The sequence below is a fragment of the Lepidochelys kempii genome, chromosome 1, assembly GCF_965140265.1.
Source record: "Lepidochelys kempii isolate rLepKem1 chromosome 1, rLepKem1.hap2, whole genome shotgun sequence".
In the NCBI taxonomy this organism is placed as follows: domain Eukaryota; kingdom Metazoa; phylum Chordata; order Testudines; family Cheloniidae; genus Lepidochelys; species Lepidochelys kempii.
Window position 1 is genome coordinate 8,571,865 of NC_133256.1, and position 19,638 is coordinate 8,591,502.

The window sequence follows — 19,638 nt, forward strand, 5'->3', positions numbered from 1 at the left end:
ACTGAAGAAATGGTCTGAAGTAAATAGGATGAAATTCAATAAGGACAAATGCAAAGTACTCCACTTAGGAAGGAACAATCAGTTGCACACATACAGAATGGGAAATGACTGCCTAGGAAGGAGTCCTGCGAAAAGGGATCTGGGGGGGTCATAGTGGACCACAAGCTAAATATGAGTCAACGGTATAACGCTGTTGCAAAAAAAGCAAAGCTCATTCTGGGATGTATCAGCAGGAGTGCTGTAAGCAAGACACAAGAAGTAATTCTTCCGCTCTACTCCGCACTGATTAGGCCTCAACTGGAGTATTGTGTCCAGTTCTGGGCGCCACATTTCAGGAAAGATGTGGACAAACTGCAGAAAGTCCAGAGAAGAGCACCAAAAATGATTCAAGGTCTAGAAAACATGACCTAGGAGGGAACACTGAAAAAAACTGGGTTTGTTTAGTCTGGAGAAGAGAAGGCTGAGGGGAGACATGATAACAGTTTTCAAGTTACAAGGAGGGAGAAAAACTGTTCTCCTTAACCTCTGAGGACAGGACAAGAAGCAATGGGCTTAAATTGCAGCAAAGGCGGCTTCGGTTGGACATTAACAAAACTTCCTAATTGTCAGGGTGGTTAAGCACTGGAATAAGTTGCCTAGGGAGGTTGTGGAATCTCCATCATTGGCGGTTTTTAAGAGCAAGTTGGACAAACACCTGTCAGGGATGGTCTGGATAACACTTAGTCCTGCCACGGGTGCAGGGGACTGGACTAGATGACCTCTCGAGGTCCCTTCCCGTCCTGTGAGTCTATGACATGGCAGTTCATGGGTGGAAGCTCCCTGCCCTGCAGCCTGCCCGGTGTTCTCTGCCTGGAGCACGGGGGCAGTGCTGGTGGCCTGCCAGACCCGAGCGCCGGCTCCCCGGGGGCGGCTGCCTTCTCATCCCCTTCTCCCTTGCTCCGGCCAGGTTCTGCCTGATGGTGAGGAAGGGCTACCGGGACCCTCCCTATCACAACTGGATGCATGCCTTCTCCGTCTCCCACTTCTGCTACCTGCTCTACAAGAACCTGGAGCTGGTCAAATACCTGGAGTAGGTGGATGGTTACGGCTCCTGCAGAGAGCCAGCTTCCCCCCGTCCCGGGTCTGTACCCCGGCCCCTTGGCCTGTGTATCTCCCAGCTCGGCTGGGCGGGCAACCTACACCGCCCCCTCTCCCCAGCTGATTCAGCAGGTGGCGCCCTCCCCTCGAGTCTCCATCAGCCCAGTTCCCTGGCTTGGTGCTAGGGGGCGCTGTGCTGCTCTCCAGGGTGCACCAGCTGACACAGGTCCTCGCCGCTTGCCCACAGCACATTGCACAAGTCAGGGGGTTGGCCCTGGGCCGTTCCACACTGCCACACTGAATTCCCACATGCACTGCTCCTGTTCACTTCCTGTCCCAAACCGTAAGGCCCCTGCATGAAACGGCAGCGTTCCAGCCCAGAAGTGGGTGCACAAAGTGATCCCTGCACCTGTGGGTGGATCCGCTGAGCTCAATGGGGATCCCCCCCCCAACACACTTTCAGCGGCGGCAGAATGTGGCTGCCTGCTTGGAGCTGCAGAAGTGAGGCTAGTTCAGACGGCCCCGGCGCCAGAGTCCCGTCAGCCCGGAGAGGTCACTGCAGAGAATGGGCTGAGCTGGCCCCCAAGAGAGGGAGGCGTTGCCCCAAGAGCCCCTCCCGTCCCTCGTCACCGTGATTCAGCCGGTCCTTTTCTCCACAGAGACATTGAGATCTTCGCCTTGTTCGTCTCCTGCATGTGTCACGACCTGGACCACAGAGGCACCAATAACTCGTTCCAGGTGGCTTCGGTAAGGCCGGGGGTTACAGGAGATCCGTTAGTAAACCCGGGGGGTTACAGGAGATCCATTAGTAAACCTGGGGGGTTACAGGAGATCCATTAGTAAACCCAGGGGGTTACAGGAGATCTGCTGCTGAGGCTGGGGGATTACAGGAGACCTGATAGGAAGCCCAGGGGGTTACAGGAGATCTGCCGGTGAGGCCAAGGGGTTACAGGAGATCTGATGGGAAAGCTGGGGGGTTACAGGAGATCTGATGGTGAGGCTGGGGGGTTACAGGAGATCTGCCGGTGAGGCTGCAGGGTTACAGGAGATCTGATGGGAAGGCCGGGGGATTACAGGAGATCTGCCAGTGAGGCTGGGGGATTACAGGAGATCTGCCGGTGAGGCTGGGGGATTACAGGAGATCTGATGGTGAGGCCCAGGGTTACAGGAGATCTACCGGTGAGGTCGGGGGGTTACAGGAGATCTGCCGGTGATGCTGGGGGATTACAGGAGACCTGATAGGAAGCCCAGGGGGTTACAGGAGATCTGCCGGTGAGGCCAAGGGGTTACAGGAGATCTGATGGGAAAGCTGGGGGGTTACAGGAGATCTGATGGTGAGGCTGGGGGGTTACAGGAGATCTGCCGGTGAGGCTGCAGGGTTACAGGAGATCTGATGGGAAGGCCGGGGGATTACAGGAGATCTGCCAGTGAGGCTGGGGGATTACAGGAGATCTGCCGGTGAGGCTGGGGGATTACAGGAGATCTGATGGTGAGGCCCAGGGTTACAGGAGATCTACCGGTGAGGTCGGGGGGTTACAGGAGATCTGCCGGTGATGCTGGGGGATTACAGGAGATCTGCTGGTGAGGCTGTGGGGTTACAGGAGATCTGATGAGAAGGCCGGTGGGTTACAGGAGATCTGCTGGTAATGCCGGGGGATTACAGGAGATCTGTCGGTGAGGCCCGGGGATTACAGGAGATCTGATGGTGAGGCCCAGGGTTACAGGAGATCTACCGGTGAGGTCGGGGGGTTACAGGAGATCTGCCAGTGATGCTGGGGGATTACAGGAGATCTGCTGGTGAGGCTGGGGGGTTACAGGAGATCTGATGAGAAGGCCGGTGGGTTACAGGAGATCTGCTGGTAATGCCGGGGGATTACAGGAGATCTGTCGGTGAGGCTGGGGGGTTACAGAAGATCCTCAGGCACCAGGCCTTTGGCTCCCTGATGGGGCTGGAGATGAAGCTGCTGGGGGTCGGGCTCCCCGGACACCTCATTGTGGGGGAACCAAAGCCCTGGGGACCTCGCTCTGAACACTGGGCAGCTGTTGCTAAGCAAAGGAAAATGTACAGCGACGAGAGGTGACCTAACTTCCCCACAAACCCTCCAGGGGCAGGGAGAGCCATGGTGCGGGGACCACTGCAACTGCCATGAGCCGAGCACCCAGGACCTGTCCAGCCCTCGCGGGGATCGTGTGGCTTTGTCCCTCGCTGGCTCCTGCCAGCTGCCCCAGACCTTGGTCCAAAACCCGACCTGGCCCCGGCTCGGGAATGAGCTTCAGGGGTGTTTTCGTCTGCTTGTTTTTCATTCTCCCTCCCCTGTGATTCCGGCTCCCAGCCCCGCCACGAGGCAAGGGGCTGGAAAGTCCAGTTTGGCTCGGGTTCGAGGAGACCTCTCCTACGTCACAGGGGGACGGTCTGGCCTCCTGTTCGGAGGGTGGGATCCCTCCCAGCCCCCAAGACGCAAGGGCCAGCGCCTCTGGCTGACGCCAGATCTCAGCCCTGTGCCCTACAATGGGAAGGGGACCTGCTACTGGGGCCCCCCATGAGCAGAGGGATGGGGCGGGGAATATACAGCCTGTGGGCCACAGCAACAGAACGTGCCCACCCCTCTCGTGGCCCCTATGTGACACTGGCGGACGACCTCGGCCCCCTGCACCTGTAGATGGGCTCCTGGTCCCAAACCCCACCAGCCCCAGCGCCAGGGTTGGGTCCCTTCTGAGGCCAGGCTGGGAGGCCAGCAGGGCTGTGACAGGGGGGCACCTGCCCAGCTGCAGCCCCCACTAACCCTAAAGCTCCAGTGAGACGGACGCCCTCACCCTATCACTGGCTGGCCTCCCCACATGGTGCCCCTCTGTCTTCCAGAAATCCGTCCTGGCGGCGCTCTACAGCTCCGAGGGCTCTGTCATGGAGGTAAAATGCTTTCTGCCCCGCGCCTCACCTCGTTCCCACACCCTGCCGCGCTCAGGGCACGGGGCCTGGCTCTGGCAGCTGCTTGCCTAGCTCACCAGTGAAACAACTGCAGCAGTTCTCAGCCTCGGGGGTGCTCTGCAGCTCCACACTGGCAGCAGGGCAGGGTGGCTGTCACAGGTGTGGGGGCCATGGATAGATGGGCATGGAGTTCCCCATCACCTCCTCCCTCACGTGGGGACGAGGAGAGAGGGCAGCTTAGGGAAAGCCCAAGGCCTGGGGGGTGGAATATCAGGGAAAGCCCCTGCCTGCCCCCTCCATACGTTCCCCACAGCCCAGCCATAAGGAGCATGGAGTCCTGCCCCGCTTGTCCCTACGGGCTGGGGAGGGGGAGTGCATGCATCGATGGGGGGGTGCTGCCCCCTGGTGGAGCCCTCTCACTAATGCAGCCCTCCCTGCCGTGCCTCGGTTTCCCCCCGCAGAGACACCACTTCGCACAGGCCATCGCCATCCTAAACACCCACGGCTGCAACATCTTCGACCACTTCTCCCGCAAGGTGAGTGGGGCGGAGCTCGCTGCCGGTGCCCCTCACCCCGACGTGCAGCCCCCCCGCTAGTCCAGCCCTGCACCCCCACACACACACACTGTGCTGCCGGCGCCCCTCACCCCTGACGTGCAGCCCCCCTGCTAGTCCAGCCTTACACTCCCCACCGCCCGTTCTGTCGATGCACCTTGGCTGCGTCCAAGGCCCCTGACTCCTGACCCACCGGATCCCCTGGCCCTTCAGCCGGGCCATATTGTACCAGATTATGTGGTGCTATTGGCTTCTAGGCATGTGCTGAGACTGTTTCCCTTTCGGGCGGGGCCCCCCTCAGGGTTAGAGCCCTGCTCTCCAGGTGAGAAGGGCCAGCCAGGCACTGCGCCTCACTGAAGCCACATCCAGACGGAGTCCTTTTCCCAGAGGTGTGAGCCGGCCTGGGCTTCGCTCCTTGGTTCCTTCGGCGAATCGCGTGGCCAGATGCAGCGAGCCCCGTTGTGCCAGGTTCGGACAAGCCACACCTCCCTCCTCCTGGATCCGAGGCGTCTTTGATCCAAAAAGGGTGTCTGCTTCCAGGGGAAACTCTCACTGATTAAACAAAGCTCCTGACCCAGCTGTGGACTCCACTGCATAAAAGCCGCAGGGCTGCGAGGTGGAAGGAAGCGTGGTCTAGTGGTTAGAACAGGTGATGGGGACTTGAGTCTCCTTGGTCCCATTTTCCGTCCTGCCACTGAGTCGTTTGATGACCTTGGCTGACTCCCTTGACCTTTCTGTGTCGATCAGGCCGCGTGGTGTGAGGTCCCCTGAGCCACATGGCACTCAGCCGCGGTGTGATTGGCCTTGCAGGATTACCAAAGGATGCTGGATCTGATGAGGGACATTATTCTGGCCACGGATCTCGCTCACCACTTGCGAATCTTCAAGGACCTGCAGAAGATGGCGGAAGGTAAAGGCCCCCGGGGCGCTGGTGGGAGCGGAAGGCATTCGCTACGTGAAACCGGCCGCTAGCAAATGCTCCCAGATCCCGCTGCCGGGAGTCTGGAGTTGGTCCCTGGGATGGCGGCCAGCAGCCACCCAAGGGCTCCCGCCTGATTTACAGCTAGAACAGGAAAACATCTCGGGGCCTGGGTTTAGAAACAGCAGCAGACCCCAGTTGTCCTCAGCTTCCCTTTGAGGGCGGAAGTTGAAATCCGCAGGTTGTAATGCTCCTGTGTGACCACTGGGGGGCAGCTACCACACACTCCTTAGCTCCTTCACTGTGCCCTGACCCCCCCGGGCGCAAATCATAGAATCATAGAATATGAGGGCTGGAAGGGACCTCAGGAGGTCATCTAGTCCAACCCCCTGCTCAAAGCAGGACCAATCCCTAAATGGCCCCCTCAAGGATTGAACTCACAACCCTGGGTTTAGCAGGCCAATGCTCAAACCACTGAGCTATCCCTCCCCCCCAATGCCCCTGAATGCGGGGGGATGCTGACTCCTCCTGCACCTTGTCCCTGTCCGGCAGGCATCTGGGAGTGGGTCCTGGAGCCCTACAGCGGGCCCAACCCAGGGGAATCCAGAGTAGGGCCCATCAGCCTCAAAGGCTCCTAACTCCCCTGGACACCAAGGAGAGTTAGGCGCCTAAACCCCTTGGAGGATCTGGGCGTGAAGAGCTTGGCAGAGCTTTTCCGTCTCTGAGCGCGCTGGGCTCCAGCCGGCTGGCAGTGGGCTGGAGCTCGGCTGGAGCCCCGGGACAGGCTGGGGAGAGGGGTTGCCGGCCCCGCGGCCGGGAGCGCAACACGAGATCTGACCCGCGGGCGCCCAGGAACTCGTCACTCGTCCCTCTTCCTCCCCTGCCCAGGCGGCTACGACCCGGAGAACAAGCAGCACCACAGCCTGCTGCTCTGTCTGCTCATGACCTCCTGCGACCTCTCCGACCAGACCAAGGGCTGGAAAACCACCAGGAAGATCGCTGTGAGTACCTGCGGGGCCCCTCCTCCTCCGCGGGGGTGCCTGGGCCCGGCCTAGGGGGGCTCCAGCCGCTTCCACCGGGGCCGTGCTATCCGAATGTGGGGTCCAGGGGTCCAGCGCCCCCTGGAAGGGTAACGGGGGAGGCTGCTGTGCTCATTGGTAGGAGCTGCCACCTACAGCCGGGGTGCATCCGAGTCTCGGTGCTAATATCACACATTAGGTCCAGCTGCTCCAGTCCAGCTCCCCCCAGTGGCCAGCACTTAGCGCTAGAGAGGCGGGCAAAGCAAGGCCTACCGTTACCCTCGCCAGCTGCGCAGTGCTCCTCATGGGAGAGCGCTCCTCCTCACTCCCAGCCGGCAATTATCTTCGGCTCTGAGCATGGGGGCTGCTGAGCCAGACCGCCGCCCTGCCTTATCGGTGGGCAGAGCGTTAGCAGGCCTTCGACTGACGCAGGGACCTTCCTGCAGCAGTGAGTGCCACAGGTCAAACCTGCCTTGCGTAAGGAAAGGTCTCCTCTAGCTTGCTCTGCACCTTGCTCTGAGTGCGCTGGCCCGGTGAGGCGAGCTACACGGCAGAGACTCGTCCCTTCCGAGCCCTGCTGACCCTCCTCACGTCCCTTCGAATCGTTAAAGCCGTCTCGGTTAAAACACTGAGCACGCTGAGAAATGTCAGTGAGGTTGAGAGACCCCGTGTCTCACGGGAGGAGCCCGGCACTGTCTGGGCAGAGGAGTCTCTCTCGAAGCGGAGCAGGGGATCCCGGAGCTAGCGTGGAGTGATTCTGATCCATGGACTGTCCTTCACAGGAGCTGATCTACAAGGAGTTCTTCTCCCAGGGAGATCTGGTACGTGAATAAATCCCTCTGGGGCAGCCGGTGTGTCGGGCTTGGCTTCCTTCCGTTTGTTCCCAGGCCACCCCGTGCTGCAGGCCAGGGGCTGCATTTCCAGCAAGAGCGCGTGGAGGTTGGCTTTCACTCCAGGGTGTCTGATGCCCGCGTTTCAGCCGGACGTTGGCGTGACTGGGGCGGGCTGCTGGTTGGCATGGCTGAGCCCATCCTAAGGGGCAGTTTGTCCTGGCTGGGGACAGGGAAGCATCCAGAGATTCCCCCCCATCCTTAGATTGGGTTCGGCTCAGCTGTGGTTCTTCAGGACATCTTAAAAAACCCGGCGCTGGCTCTCCACACTGAATCACCTGCCAGCCTCTCCCTCTGACGCCCCCAGGAGGCACCAGACACGGGCCAGGTGGAGGCAGAGCCAGGCCTACAGCTGGCCCTCTGCACCCTCCATCCATGGGGCTGTGTGCTCCCAGAGGAGACTAAACCAGCCCCAGGCTGGCTGGGCATCTGGGACAGGGTGATGCGGGCCGGGGATTGCTGGCTCGGAGGCATGAAGCCAGGGACTGCGGGGATCACAGCCCCCTTTGCCTGTTCTCTGCAGGAAAAAGCCATGGGCAACCGCCCCATGGAGATGATGGACCGGGAGAAGGCCTACATCCCCGAGCTGCAGATCAGCTTCATGGAGCACATTGCCATGCCCATCTATAAGTGAGTCCCCGGGGGCCGGCTGCTGGGGGCAGGGGAGGGCTCCATGCAGGAACAGCGCCGACAATGGCAGCAGCTGCATGGAGCTTAGCAGCGCCGTGCACGCTCCCCCCCGCCCCCGCACAGAGCCCCCCCCAGCCCTCACAAACACACACAGACACACACACACGCACCCCCTCACAGAGCCCCCCCAGCCCTGACACACACACACACACCTCCCCACACACACAGAGCCCCCCCAGCCCTGACACAAACACACACAGAGCCCCCCCCAGCCCTGACACACACAGAGCCCCCCCAGCCCTGACACAAACACACACAGAGCCCCCCCAGCCCTGACACAAACACACACAGAGCCACCCCCAGCCCTGACACACACACACACAGAGCCCCCCCAGCCTTGACACACACACACACCTCCCCACACACACAGAGCCCCCCCCAGCCCTGACACACACACACAGAGCCCCCCCCCAGTCCTCACACACACACACACACTGAGTGCTGCCATCGGATCCTGTTTAACCAACCCCGCCCCCCCCATACACGCACACTCACACACAGCCCTAGGCATCAGATCCTCTTTAACACCCCCCTCCCCACGCACACCCCCCCACACTCACACTCATACACTGCCCTGGGCATCAGATCCTCTTTAACCCACACACACACACACTCGCTCCCACCCCACATACACACACACCGCCCTGTGCAGCAGATCCTGTTTAACCAATCCTCCCCCCCCACACACACACGAATGCCCTGCCATCAGCTCCTGTTTAACCCCGAGGGAGGGCACGCTGCAATCCCTGGTACCCTCCAGTGGCAGGGGCTGCTTAGCTCCGGGACAGTCAGAGCCCGGCACAAGCCTCACTGGGCACTCTCTGGTGGGTGGTGTGTCTCCCCCATCTCCCCCCGACCCCCGGAACTGGGACTTCATCAGCACGCCCCACCCTAAGATAATGTCCAGCTGGAAGAGAAAAGCAGCGAGTTCAGGCCTAGAGGGGCCTCCCATGATCAGCTGCAGGCAGAACCAGCGAGAGTTGGTCTCCTCATGCCTAGAAGGGCCGGGAGCAGGCAGAGGCCAATCAGGGCCAAGCAGGCCAGATAAAAAGGGCTGGCTGGCGCTACTAGTGGCCAGATCTGGGTGAAGCCAAGAGTGGGAAGGCTGGCTGGCTCTCCCTGCCCCAGCCCAAGTTATCTGCCCTGGCCAGGGGCCTAACCCTGCCGGCGTTTGCCTCATGACGGGCTCATGTGTCTGGTGTGGACTGCCTAGTTTAGTGCCCATTTGTTTTCTCCGCCCCGGCCAGCCCCGGGGGCAGTTCGCGGCCCCCGGGGCTATGGCTCGCTACCCCTCCTGCTGACGGGCATTCTCCTTGTCCCCCAGGCTGCTCCAGGACCTGTTCCCGAGAGCCACCGAGCTGTATGAGAGGGTGGCCAGCAACAGGGAGCAGTGGACCAAAGTGTCTCACAAATTCACCATCAGGGGCCTCCCCAGCAACAACTCGCTGGACTTCCTGGATGAGGAGTACGACCTGCAGGGGATGGACAGGGAGAGCGCCAAGATGAACGGCTGCCTGGACTCGGAGGGACACATGGAGACGGTGGCGCAATGAGGTTCTCCTCACTGCTGGGGGGGGAGGGGGTGACAGATTGACAAACCCAGCGACTTTGTCCCTTTTCTCCTGGATCCAAAGGAAAGAGGGAGCTGGTTTTGATAAATCCTTATTTGTCCAGTGCGTTCTCTGCAGTCACGGTCCCCCCCAGGCCGTGCCTAGCCCCGCGGGTGAGACGGCGGCTCTGATTCACACCTGTTCAGGACACTCACCCACGTGCTCTTTTGGATGCCGGGGGGCGGGCGTTATTCCTTGGACTCCTTTTGCTGTACATTGAAATGAACCGCACTTCCCTCATCCCCTTCTGTACGGGGACCATCGCTTTTCAATGGCTCCAGGGCTCGGTGTCTGCGCTGGGAACAGAAAGGGGTTCGCCAGGACCAGGGAGAGTGTGTGCTTTGAGAAGGCCTGAGGCTGCCCTTCTCCTCTGAGCACGGCTGCCCTCACTTCCCAGACCAGGGTCTCATGCTTCACGCCCTCCTGAGAGCTGAATTTCACGGGCTGACCGACATGGAGGACTTTCGCCGCTGGCTGCTTCAGGGTGGGGGGAGAGGTTTTCCTGCAGGCTGATCTGCAAACCCTGGCTGTTGAATGGGGAGTTACATGGCCCGTGAGGCTGGGACAGGGGAGAGCTGTGCAGGCAGGCAGGGACGGAAAGGAGAGGGGGCCAGTCGCCAAGGAGAGCGGAAATGTTCCCGAGGGTTGCAGAGACGAATGGCCGGGAGAAATCACGTGTGGCGCGTCCTCGTGAACGTACCTGTGGGCGCGGAGCAGTAGGGCCGTAGAACCGGGTCTTTGCTCCGGGGATGTCTGGCTGAGAGCACGATGTGTTTTTCTGACCTCCAGGCAGTCAGGCATGACAGGTCCCGTACTTCCAAGCACAGGCTCACGGCTGCTCTCCTCCCAATGACAGCCTCCCTGCTCTCGGATCCAGGGCCAGCCGCCTCCTGCTGTCTCGCAGTGGTGGAGGGCAGAGGAAGGGTGTTTAGATCCAGAGAGGAGCACAAAGCCGTCCGACAGGGAAACCTGTCCTGAGGGGACACTGCAGGAGAGGAGAGACTGGAGTCTGCAGGCCATAAAACGCCCCTGATCCATGCACATGCCTCTAACTGCTGAGCAGAAACGCCTGCGCATGATCACTGCCAGCTTGTGATCTCAGAAGGGGGCATCTGCGGGGCCAGAGCCACGCCCGGTGTAAGCAGACGCACATCCAGTGACGTCAGCACAGAGCACTTTCCCCTTCGCCCACATCTTGGCCCATCACTGCCTTTGTAATTGAAACCTGCCCTTTGGAGGCTTTAGCAGAGAAGGTCCCGGTACCCAGGTGTGCCCTGCAGATACCCAGCCGAGCCAGCAGCCGACCACGCAGACGTGCCCCGGCTGCCCTTGATGGGGCGTGCCGGTTCCAGAAGGCATCTGCCAAGCAGTGTCTCCCTGAGCAGTGGTGTTCCCTGAGCAATGGCGCAGAGCCGGAGCGCAGGGAGCCAGATAGCACTCTGCACCCTTCACCAGATGCACGGGCCGCCTGTACCTTGTCTAGCGGGGCCAGCACGGAGGTTATTTAGAGGCCTAGGTTGGACACAGAATCCGGAGGGCATGTGTCACACACGCCGTCTGAAATGTGCCGGGGGCAGCATTTCCTGTGGACGCTGGCGGGGTTTTAAGCCTCCTTCAGGCCTTTTATTGACCCGCTCACCGGTCTCTTTTCTGCTGCACCCGCTGTGTTAGTGGCCTGGGGCCGACGGGTCTAAGTGACTCGGGGGATGGCAGGACTGCAGCAGGGAGAGAAACGCGCCAGCCACCGAGCGTACAGCTTGCTAGCTACGTACCCGCGTGTCGCACTCACAGACCCTAACCTGGCGCTTTCCCCGCTATATGCCTTGAATTCCGACTGACTCCACGGACTGCGTAAGGTCTCGGGCCCGTGAGTGGCAGAGCTGCAGCAAAGCGTTCAGGTGGTCGCCAGGAAAGCAGGAAATACGGACTTTCTTCCCAAGGCCGGTACTGTAGTGTTGTGGCCAGCCCGTCCCAGCTGCCCGTGGACTCTGAGGAACAAATCATCTGCTGAGCAAATGATCGTCACGGGGGCGAGGTGTCCCAGCCTTCAGGGAAACAGACGATAGAGGGGGCAGAGCCCTGTCTCCTGCATGGCCTGGTCCCACTGGTCCCACGTTCTCACTCAAGAGGACATCTGGTGCTGAAGCACTTGCCGGTTTCGTTTGCTATTGATCAGAGGACAGGCCTGCTGGTGGAGTCCGTGTGGGCCTTTAAATCCTTTCCCACGTCATCTTCCCCTGCCAATCGCAGCAGTCACTAGTGTACATAGGCCTGGGTGCTGTTCCTCCTTCTTGGGAAGACACTGAACGGCCTGGGCTGGATTCCTGGCCCCACTGAAATCAGTGGGTTTGTGCCATTGACTTCAGTAGGGCCAGGATTTCGCCCCGGCTGTTCCCCCCAGGATATCACTCCGCGCAGAGGCCAGTCTGCTGCTTTCTCACTTGTCTTCTGCATGCTCAACTTGATTCTTTCTCACAAGGGGCATTAGCATGGGAACAGGGTCTGGGATCTCCACGGCCAGGGGCTCCTTGGTCTCCCAGCTGACGGCGTAAACAGCTCTGTGCGGTGATGACATAATTCCCACCACTGGCGGTGCTCGAGGGCCATCAGCAGAGGGTGAGGAACCCAGATGAAGACCAAGAAGCAGGAGCAGAAGGACTGTGGCATCCACGGTTGAGGATTACATCTCGCCTTTGTCGTGAGCTGGATTTGATGGATGGATGGGACTTCCTCTCTCTAACCCCTGTACGAGAGATGGCCCAAAGCTAAACACCCTACACTGAAGAGCCCCAACCTTTCGGAAAGTTTAGAGCCAGATCTGGGCTTATGGGTTGGCCCCATCGAGTTGAAACAGTCCAGAGCCCCGATCCAAGGTCTCCCTCAGCTCTGCCTTTTTTGGCCTAGGCCCCTAACCCCTAACCCTAACCCCTGCTCCACGCAGTCCTCCAGATAAAGAGAGGAATGGGAGCTACAGGAGAGCGCCACCATCTAGAGGCAGAAGAGTCTCCAAAGAGAATGTGGCCAGGTGGTGTCAGCTGGTCTTGTGTCGTTTTTTGTAGCAAGTCCAGAGAACCCAGGCTCTTCCCCAATAACGGATACTGCAAAACATGGAGGTAGGCTAGCGTGGCCCTGGGGTCCCCGACACTGCAAACTGCATTGATCACAATGAACCAAGTGTGGCTGTCCCTAGGGGGTGAAATTCACCCTGTGCAGAGTGCTGGTGTAACACCGACAGACCCCGGTTGTCGGCAGATGGGATCAAACCTGGGGCCTCTGGAGCTTAGTGCATGAGACTGTCCCACGTGAGCTAAAAGCCGCCTGGCTCTTAGCTAAGGCTGCAGCAGACTCATTAATCTCTAAGTGGTCTGGGTGTCGCTGGGGGGGACAGAACACCACACCCAGGAGGTGTGTGGGTTACACTGGCACAAGTCCCAGCTAAACCCTATTTCGAAGGCACAAGCAGGCCACAGGGGCGTATTTCACAACAACTGGTCCCTTTGCTTTGCTAAAGCAGCACCTTCTGAAATAGCGAGCCTGGCGAACCTCCACCAAAGCCATCTGACGCCGACCTGGCGGCAGGAGTCTTCGCATACTGGCTGTGGGGTGTCAGCACGGGGGTGGAGTTACATAAATGTTTGGTGGAGGAGGAGGATGATGGCCTTACCCAATACTCACTGCTGAGTGTCTCAAGAGCGTTGACTGGCCTGTGTTACGTGGGGGCTCAGACTCTGTGGTGACAATGGTCCGATCTGGCCTTAAAACCTACGGCTGAGGAGCGGTAGGAGCTGCCGGGTGTGTTTAATCTCCGGGCACGGCTACACGTGCAGCGGTAGAGCGCTGTGAGTTAAACCCGCCTTCGTAGGGCGCAGTAGGGAAAGCGCTGCAGTCTGTCCACACTGACAGCTGCAAGCGCACTGGCCCGGCCACATTTGTGGCACTTGCCGTGGCATTGGGAGCGGTGCACGATGGGCAGCTATCCCATCGAACACCTCTTCCCATTCTGGCGCTGTGGCTTGTGGGAAGGGGGCGGGGCATTCTGGGTCCTGTCCCAACGCCCTGTGATGCATCGGTTCGCATCCCACCATTCCCTTTGCTTCGGTCCACATTGCACGCCATCTTTCAACGTTTTTTGTACTGCGCGCTCTGTCTTCCCTTTCGGTCTGCGGGAATGGAGCCCGAACTGCTGAGGAGAATTTTCAGTGCTGTAAAGCGGGGGAAATCCCAGTCAGAAGCACATCGGGCCGGTAAATACCCATGCTGGTAAACACAGCAGCTGAGGCTTAGAGTCCTGGAGACCATGCTGCAGGTTTCTATCCCAGAGCAGCGCTCAGCATGGGGAAAAAGAGGGAGCTGGTGTTTAGGGCAGCAGATTGTGTCCTAAATGAGGATGCTATTCCTGGCTTTGCCACTGACTTACTGCGCGACTTCAGGCAAATCACTTTCTCTCTCCCCGTGCCTCAGTTTCCCCATCAATGACTCTCTTATCTCACAGGAGCTGCTCTGAGGCTGGAACCATTATTCAGGCTTTGAGAGCCTCGAATGGAAAGGGCTACCAAAGTGCATCAGTGTAATCAGCAGCTGGACTATTTACCTGGGGAGGAAGGGCAGGGTTGTCTGGATCCTGTGGGTGGATGAGCACTGCAGTGTGTAAATGTAGGAACATCTGGTCTTCAGCGACATGCAGTACACATGGGTGTCATCCCTACCTGCTCTGCGCACCATCCAGCGACCAGACATTGGCTCATGCTGTGGGTATGAATTTCTTGTGGATTTGGGCTACATACAGGTTTTCCTCGGGGTCTTTTTTTAATTGTATGTTTCTTTGAATATATGTCGTGTGTGCTGATGTATGTGGGGAACAGTGGGAGACTCTGAAGACAAGGATGCTAACCGAAAACATGTATTCATTTGCCTTACCTATTCAGAGTTGCCTTTAGAAAGATGCTTTGTATAAAATACTTGGTAGGACCTTGCGTAGTTACTAAATGTGAATGTTGGCTGATAGCTTTGTATAGGAGTACGTCTATTTCTTTCTACCACAATCCCTCTTAGAACAACTGTAAGTATTTGCAGAGGGGAAGATAGCAAAGAAATTGAAAAAAAAACAAACAAACCCCTAAAGGCAAAAAAACCTCCCAACCCTGAAAACAAAGCTTACTCTGATTGTTACGCTCCATTCGATTTTATCGGGCAGTGCTTGTAATTAATTTGTAACCACCACATTGTATTATAGCCATTGTTTGGGAATGGGAAATTATTTATCGACACTCCATCTTCCGCTGCGTGAAGAGCAAAGTTGACGGCGTACGTAAACTTGCGGTAACGTGGTTTTAATGATAGTTTCTAAGGGTCTGACTTATCCATTGGTGGCATGCTGAAAAAGGGCGCATAACATGGGGCGGGGGAATCAGTGGTCAAATCTATCCCTTTTTTCTCCACTGGAGATGTGTAAATAAAAACAGAGGGTGAAATTCACCCCTGTGTAAGGCCTGTGCATAACGAAGCACTAGGACTTAGGGGGTGCATAGAACTTGTGCTGGCCTGATTTCCCCCTTGGAGAATGCCACCACTGCTAGCTTACCTGCGGACATCAGCGCTTTTCCCCCGCAGCCTGGTCCTTTTCTATTCGGACACTTTCCTGCAAATGAAGCAAGAGCTGGGACCCGGGCCAGGTGCTCCCTTCCTTCCGCTCACTTGCGAGCACAAAAGAGCGAAGGGGAAGGGGGGGGGGGTGTCACAGACGCACCAACATCCACACCTCGCTGCGTAGTTGCCACTCGGATTCCCCTGGCGCTGTATAAAAGCGGAGGCAACAAACCAAACCAAAATGTGAAGTGGCTGCTTCCAAGCTGTGGCTGTGTTTTGCACCCTTGCTGGTTTTAATGTTGCTTTGTATGTAAGTGTGGTTCTTTTTCTCTCTCTCCCTTGTACATAGCCACCTGTAGATACTGTAAAGCCCGGCCGGTTTGTAGGGGATCTCTTACCTAGCGTGTGTGTGTGTGTGAAATATTTTCCAGCTTTTCTGTCTTCTTATTACATTGGTTGTTCTGGGGTTTCATTTTGTTTTTCTCCCTTAAATAGTTGTGAAGGGGAAAAAAATGGGGAATTTTTTTCCTAATAAATTTCATACGCCGATCTCCAGTGTCTGCTTTTTATTCTGCGTGGGGACCAAGTGGCTGATCGCAAGGCACATGGCTGGCTGGTTTGATGTGTCGGGTCTCAGCTAAACAGGAGCTGGCCTGTTTCAGTTCTGGGGGGCAGGGTCCCAAGTGGTGTTGGTTATACAATAGGTGGGGCTCTTCCCTCTCAGTCAGCAGACCTGACTGATGATGGTGTTAGTAGGGTGACCAGATAGCAAGGGACGGGGGATGGAGTGGGTAATAGGCGCCTATATAAGAAAAAGTCCCAAAAAACAGGACTGTCCCTTTAAAAACGGGACATCTGGTCACTCTAGGTGTTAGGGGATAGCTGCCCAGAGGCTACAGAGGTTTCAAAAAGTCCACTCCAGTCTTCACCGATGTCTCCAAGGCAGTTTAAGGCATAGTATTGGGAGTCTCAAAAAGAAAAGGAGGACTTGTGGCACCTTAGAGACTATTTATTTTGAACCAATAAATTTGAACATGAGCTTTCGCACGAAAGCTCATGCTCAAATAAATTGGTTAGTCTCTAAGGTGCCACAAGTACTCCTTTTCTTTTTGCAAATACAGACTAACACGGCTGCTACTCTGAAACCTATTGGGAGTCTGTCATGTTACTTGGTAATGGAAATGCTGACAGAGTCTATGTCTCCTAGACTCGTAAACTTTAAGGCCAGAAGGGACCATCATGATCATCTAATCTGACCTCCTGCACTTTGCAGGCTCACCCACCCTTTCCTGGAACAGACCCCGAACCTCTGGCTCAGGCACTGACAACCTCAAATCATGATTTAAAGACTTTGAGTTACAGAGAATCCACCATTTACACTAGTTTAAACCTGCAAGTGACCCGTGCCCCGTGCTGCAGAGGAAGGCAAAACCCCACCAGGGTCTCTACTCATCTGACTGGGGGGAAATTCGCTCCTGACCCCAGATATGGGGATCAATTAGACCCTGAGCGTGTAGGTGAGACCCACCACCCAGACCCTGGGAGAGAATTCTCTGTAGTAACTCAGCGCCCTCCCCACCTAGTATTACAGGCCATTAGAAGTTTAGCAACCAGTGCGACTGGACAAGCTTAGTATGTCTGAAAATCAGGCCAACACTACAAACCGTTCTGAGCCAGCTGGTGTACATGTGTGTCGCTGTCCTCTACAGATGAAATCAGTGCTGCTCAACTAGGTGTCATAGACCCTATGCTACCCTTAGCAAAAGGAGATTTTCCTTTCTGTCATGTGGTAGGCTCCTGTCCTTTCAGAGCAGGAAGCTCTGAATGCTATCCCTGCTCTCACACTAGGGCGAAATAGCCAGCTGGAGCGGTAGATCCGTACCTCTGAAGGTACTGGCCCTTCTGAGAATAACCTTAGCAGGAATAAGAAAAGGAGGACTTGTGGCACCTTAGAGACTAACCAATTTATTTGAGCATGAGCTTTCGTGAGCTACAGCTCACTTCATCGGATGCATACTGTGGAAACTGCAGAAGACATTATATACACAGAGACCATGAAACAATACCTCCTCCCACCCCCCTCTCCTGCTGGTAATAGCTTATCTAAAGTGATCATCAAGTTGGGCCATTTCCAGCACAAATCCAGGTTTTCTCACCCTCCGCCCCCCCCCCCCAACAAACTCACTCTCCTGCTGGTAATAGCCCATCCAAAGTGACCATTCTCTTTAAAATGTGTATGAAAATCAAGGCGGGCCATTTCCAGCACAAATACAGGTTTTCTCACCCCCCCACCCCCCTTTTACCAGCAGGAGAGTGAGTTTGTGGGGGGGGGGGCGGAGGGTGAGAAAACCTGGATTTGTGCTGGAAATGGCCCAACTTGATGATCACTTTAGATAAGCTATTACCAGCAGGAGAGTGGGGTGGGAGGAGGTATTGTTTCATGGTCTCTGTGTATATAATGTCTTCTGCAGTTTCCACAGTGTGCATCCGATGAAGTGAGCTGTAGCTCACGAAAGCTCATGCTCAAATAAATTGGTTAGTCTCTAAGGTGCCACAAGTCCTCCTTTTCTTTTTGCGAATACAGACTAACACGGCTGTTACTCTGAAACTTAGCAGGAATGGCGTGGATGCAAACTCATACGGCAGCAGAGAGACACTGAATGGCCAAGCGATGAGCAGAGCTTCCAGCTGTTCAGAATCCCCCCACACATTGTACAGACAGTGGGATCCTACCGATTCTTTCGTGGAACGATGCAGGGGCCAAATCTGTCCCTGGCTCACGGCGTCCCCAGGTGATATCCTGGGTCTAACAGTAACGGTGTCTTGTCTTCTCAATACTTAAACACTTGTTAAGCCTCTGCTCTTTCGTCTTCCCGGAGTGTCTCGTTTGCTCAGCTTCGTGCTGGAGGCAAGTGAGTGTTTCTAAAGTTACTTTTAACACATTATGTAAGGTAAAACAAAAGAAGGAGGCATGCCCTTGGGCCCAGGTTAGGAGTGAGGTCCCCTAGGGGGCAGTGGTAGCAGACACACAATAGCCGGTCCATTCAGGCTCCCAGCTGGGCTGCTCAGAGGAGGCTGCATCGGGGGTGAGTGAGCCAGAAACCGGGGTGCATGGAGGATCGGGGGAAGCAGGCCCAATCTGGCCGGAAGGGCGGTGGGGAACAACTGCCCTGGCCCTGTCAGTTGGGGCTCTCTGGTGATGGCTTCCTGCCCAGAAGAGGAGACCAGGGCCTCCCCACCCCCAGACATATGCACACACCTTACCCTGGCTGGCAGCGCTGGGCTCTTTCGAACTGACACCCGCAGCTAGAGATGACTAATCATGAGCTAAGCCGGCGCCCGCCTCCGCTCTCTGAGGCTGCCCGGCGGTGTCAGGGGGCCAGTCTCGTCCTACCCTCTCTTCCCCCACCTCCCCTCTCGGGCAACTCAGTTTCCTGACGTCCCGGAGGGGAGACGGGGCTGAGAAACCCCACGAACGCCACGCGAGTGCGGGCGAGTCTCTGTCCCAGCAGCACAGGGCAGCTGCCCCGTTTCGCTCCCCGGAGGGGTGGGTCCCAGCCTCTGGGGCAGGGACCTGGGCCTTCTGCCCCCCCTGATGTCTCTGGCTCCCGCACCAAAGCAGGAGCAGCTCGTCCAGCCCCTGGGCCCAGCAGCAGCCAAGTCAATAAACCCCATCCAACAGTGAGCCCTTGAGGGGGGCAGGCTGTGGCCAAGCCCCCCCACTGCCCCCCAGGAGGGGTGTGAGTGGTGGGGTCAGCGAGGGGGTTGTGGGGCGCCGGAGCCCCAGCACGTGCTCAGAACAAGGCCTGTTTGCTCAGCAACGCTTGCCCTCGAAAGTCTCTCTGTGGAGTCCCAGAAGCAGACAGAACAGGACGGGGAACACCTGGCCTCTGACATGGGGAGCAACCCCCATCTCCAGGGAGCGCCCAGGGCAGGCTGGGGCCAGCAAGGAGCCATATAGAGACGCCCCAAGGAGAAGGAGTCACACCCCAGCAACACAGCACCCTTGCTGGGGGGGGGGGGGGGATGGACAAGGAAGGAAGAAACACACTCAGTCTTGCCCCCCGAATCCCTGAAGAGACTCAGCCCATTGGCGGGGGGGGGGGGGGTTCAGTTCACAGGGATGACGGAAATATCCTCAGCTGCCTGCTGGCCCCTGGGTGATGCCCCTTGGCCTGCATGGCTCACCGGTCTGCAGGGCTGGGCTGGGCCCATTAGGGGAGCCACTGGGGTTAGAGTCGGGGGGTTCCTCTTTGTTTACACAGGCCTGGCTCCCTGACCACCACACGCAGCGGTTTAGCCAGAGGCTGCTCTAGGCATCAGCAAGTGGGGCAGTCGGCAGAGATGCGTCAAGTCGGGGTGTAACG

At 57.5% G+C, this 19,638-nt stretch overlaps 1 protein-coding gene across 2 annotated transcripts in view; it reads left to right on the forward strand.

The window, feature by feature from the left end:
- The window catches only part of PDE2A (phosphodiesterase 2A), a 361,885-nt gene extending 346,064 nt beyond the window's left edge, over positions 1-15,821 (forward strand). For both annotated transcript variants that reach the window (XM_073333785.1, XM_073333795.1), the window contains 9 exons: positions 947-1,069; positions 1,737-1,824; positions 3,938-3,985; positions 4,465-4,539; positions 5,368-5,467; positions 6,365-6,477; positions 7,278-7,316; positions 7,909-8,015; positions 9,400-15,821. In XM_073333785.1, the coding sequence (XP_073189886.1) occupies positions 947-1,069; positions 1,737-1,824; positions 3,938-3,985; positions 4,465-4,539; positions 5,368-5,467; positions 6,365-6,477; positions 7,278-7,316; positions 7,909-8,015; positions 9,400-9,628 (922 nt within the window). In that variant the 3' untranslated portion in view covers positions 9,629-15,821. The remainder of the gene's footprint in view (positions 1-946; positions 1,070-1,736; positions 1,825-3,937; positions 3,986-4,464; positions 4,540-5,367; positions 5,468-6,364; positions 6,478-7,277; positions 7,317-7,908; positions 8,016-9,399) is intronic.
- Positions 15,822-19,638: the final 3,817 nt, after the last annotated feature.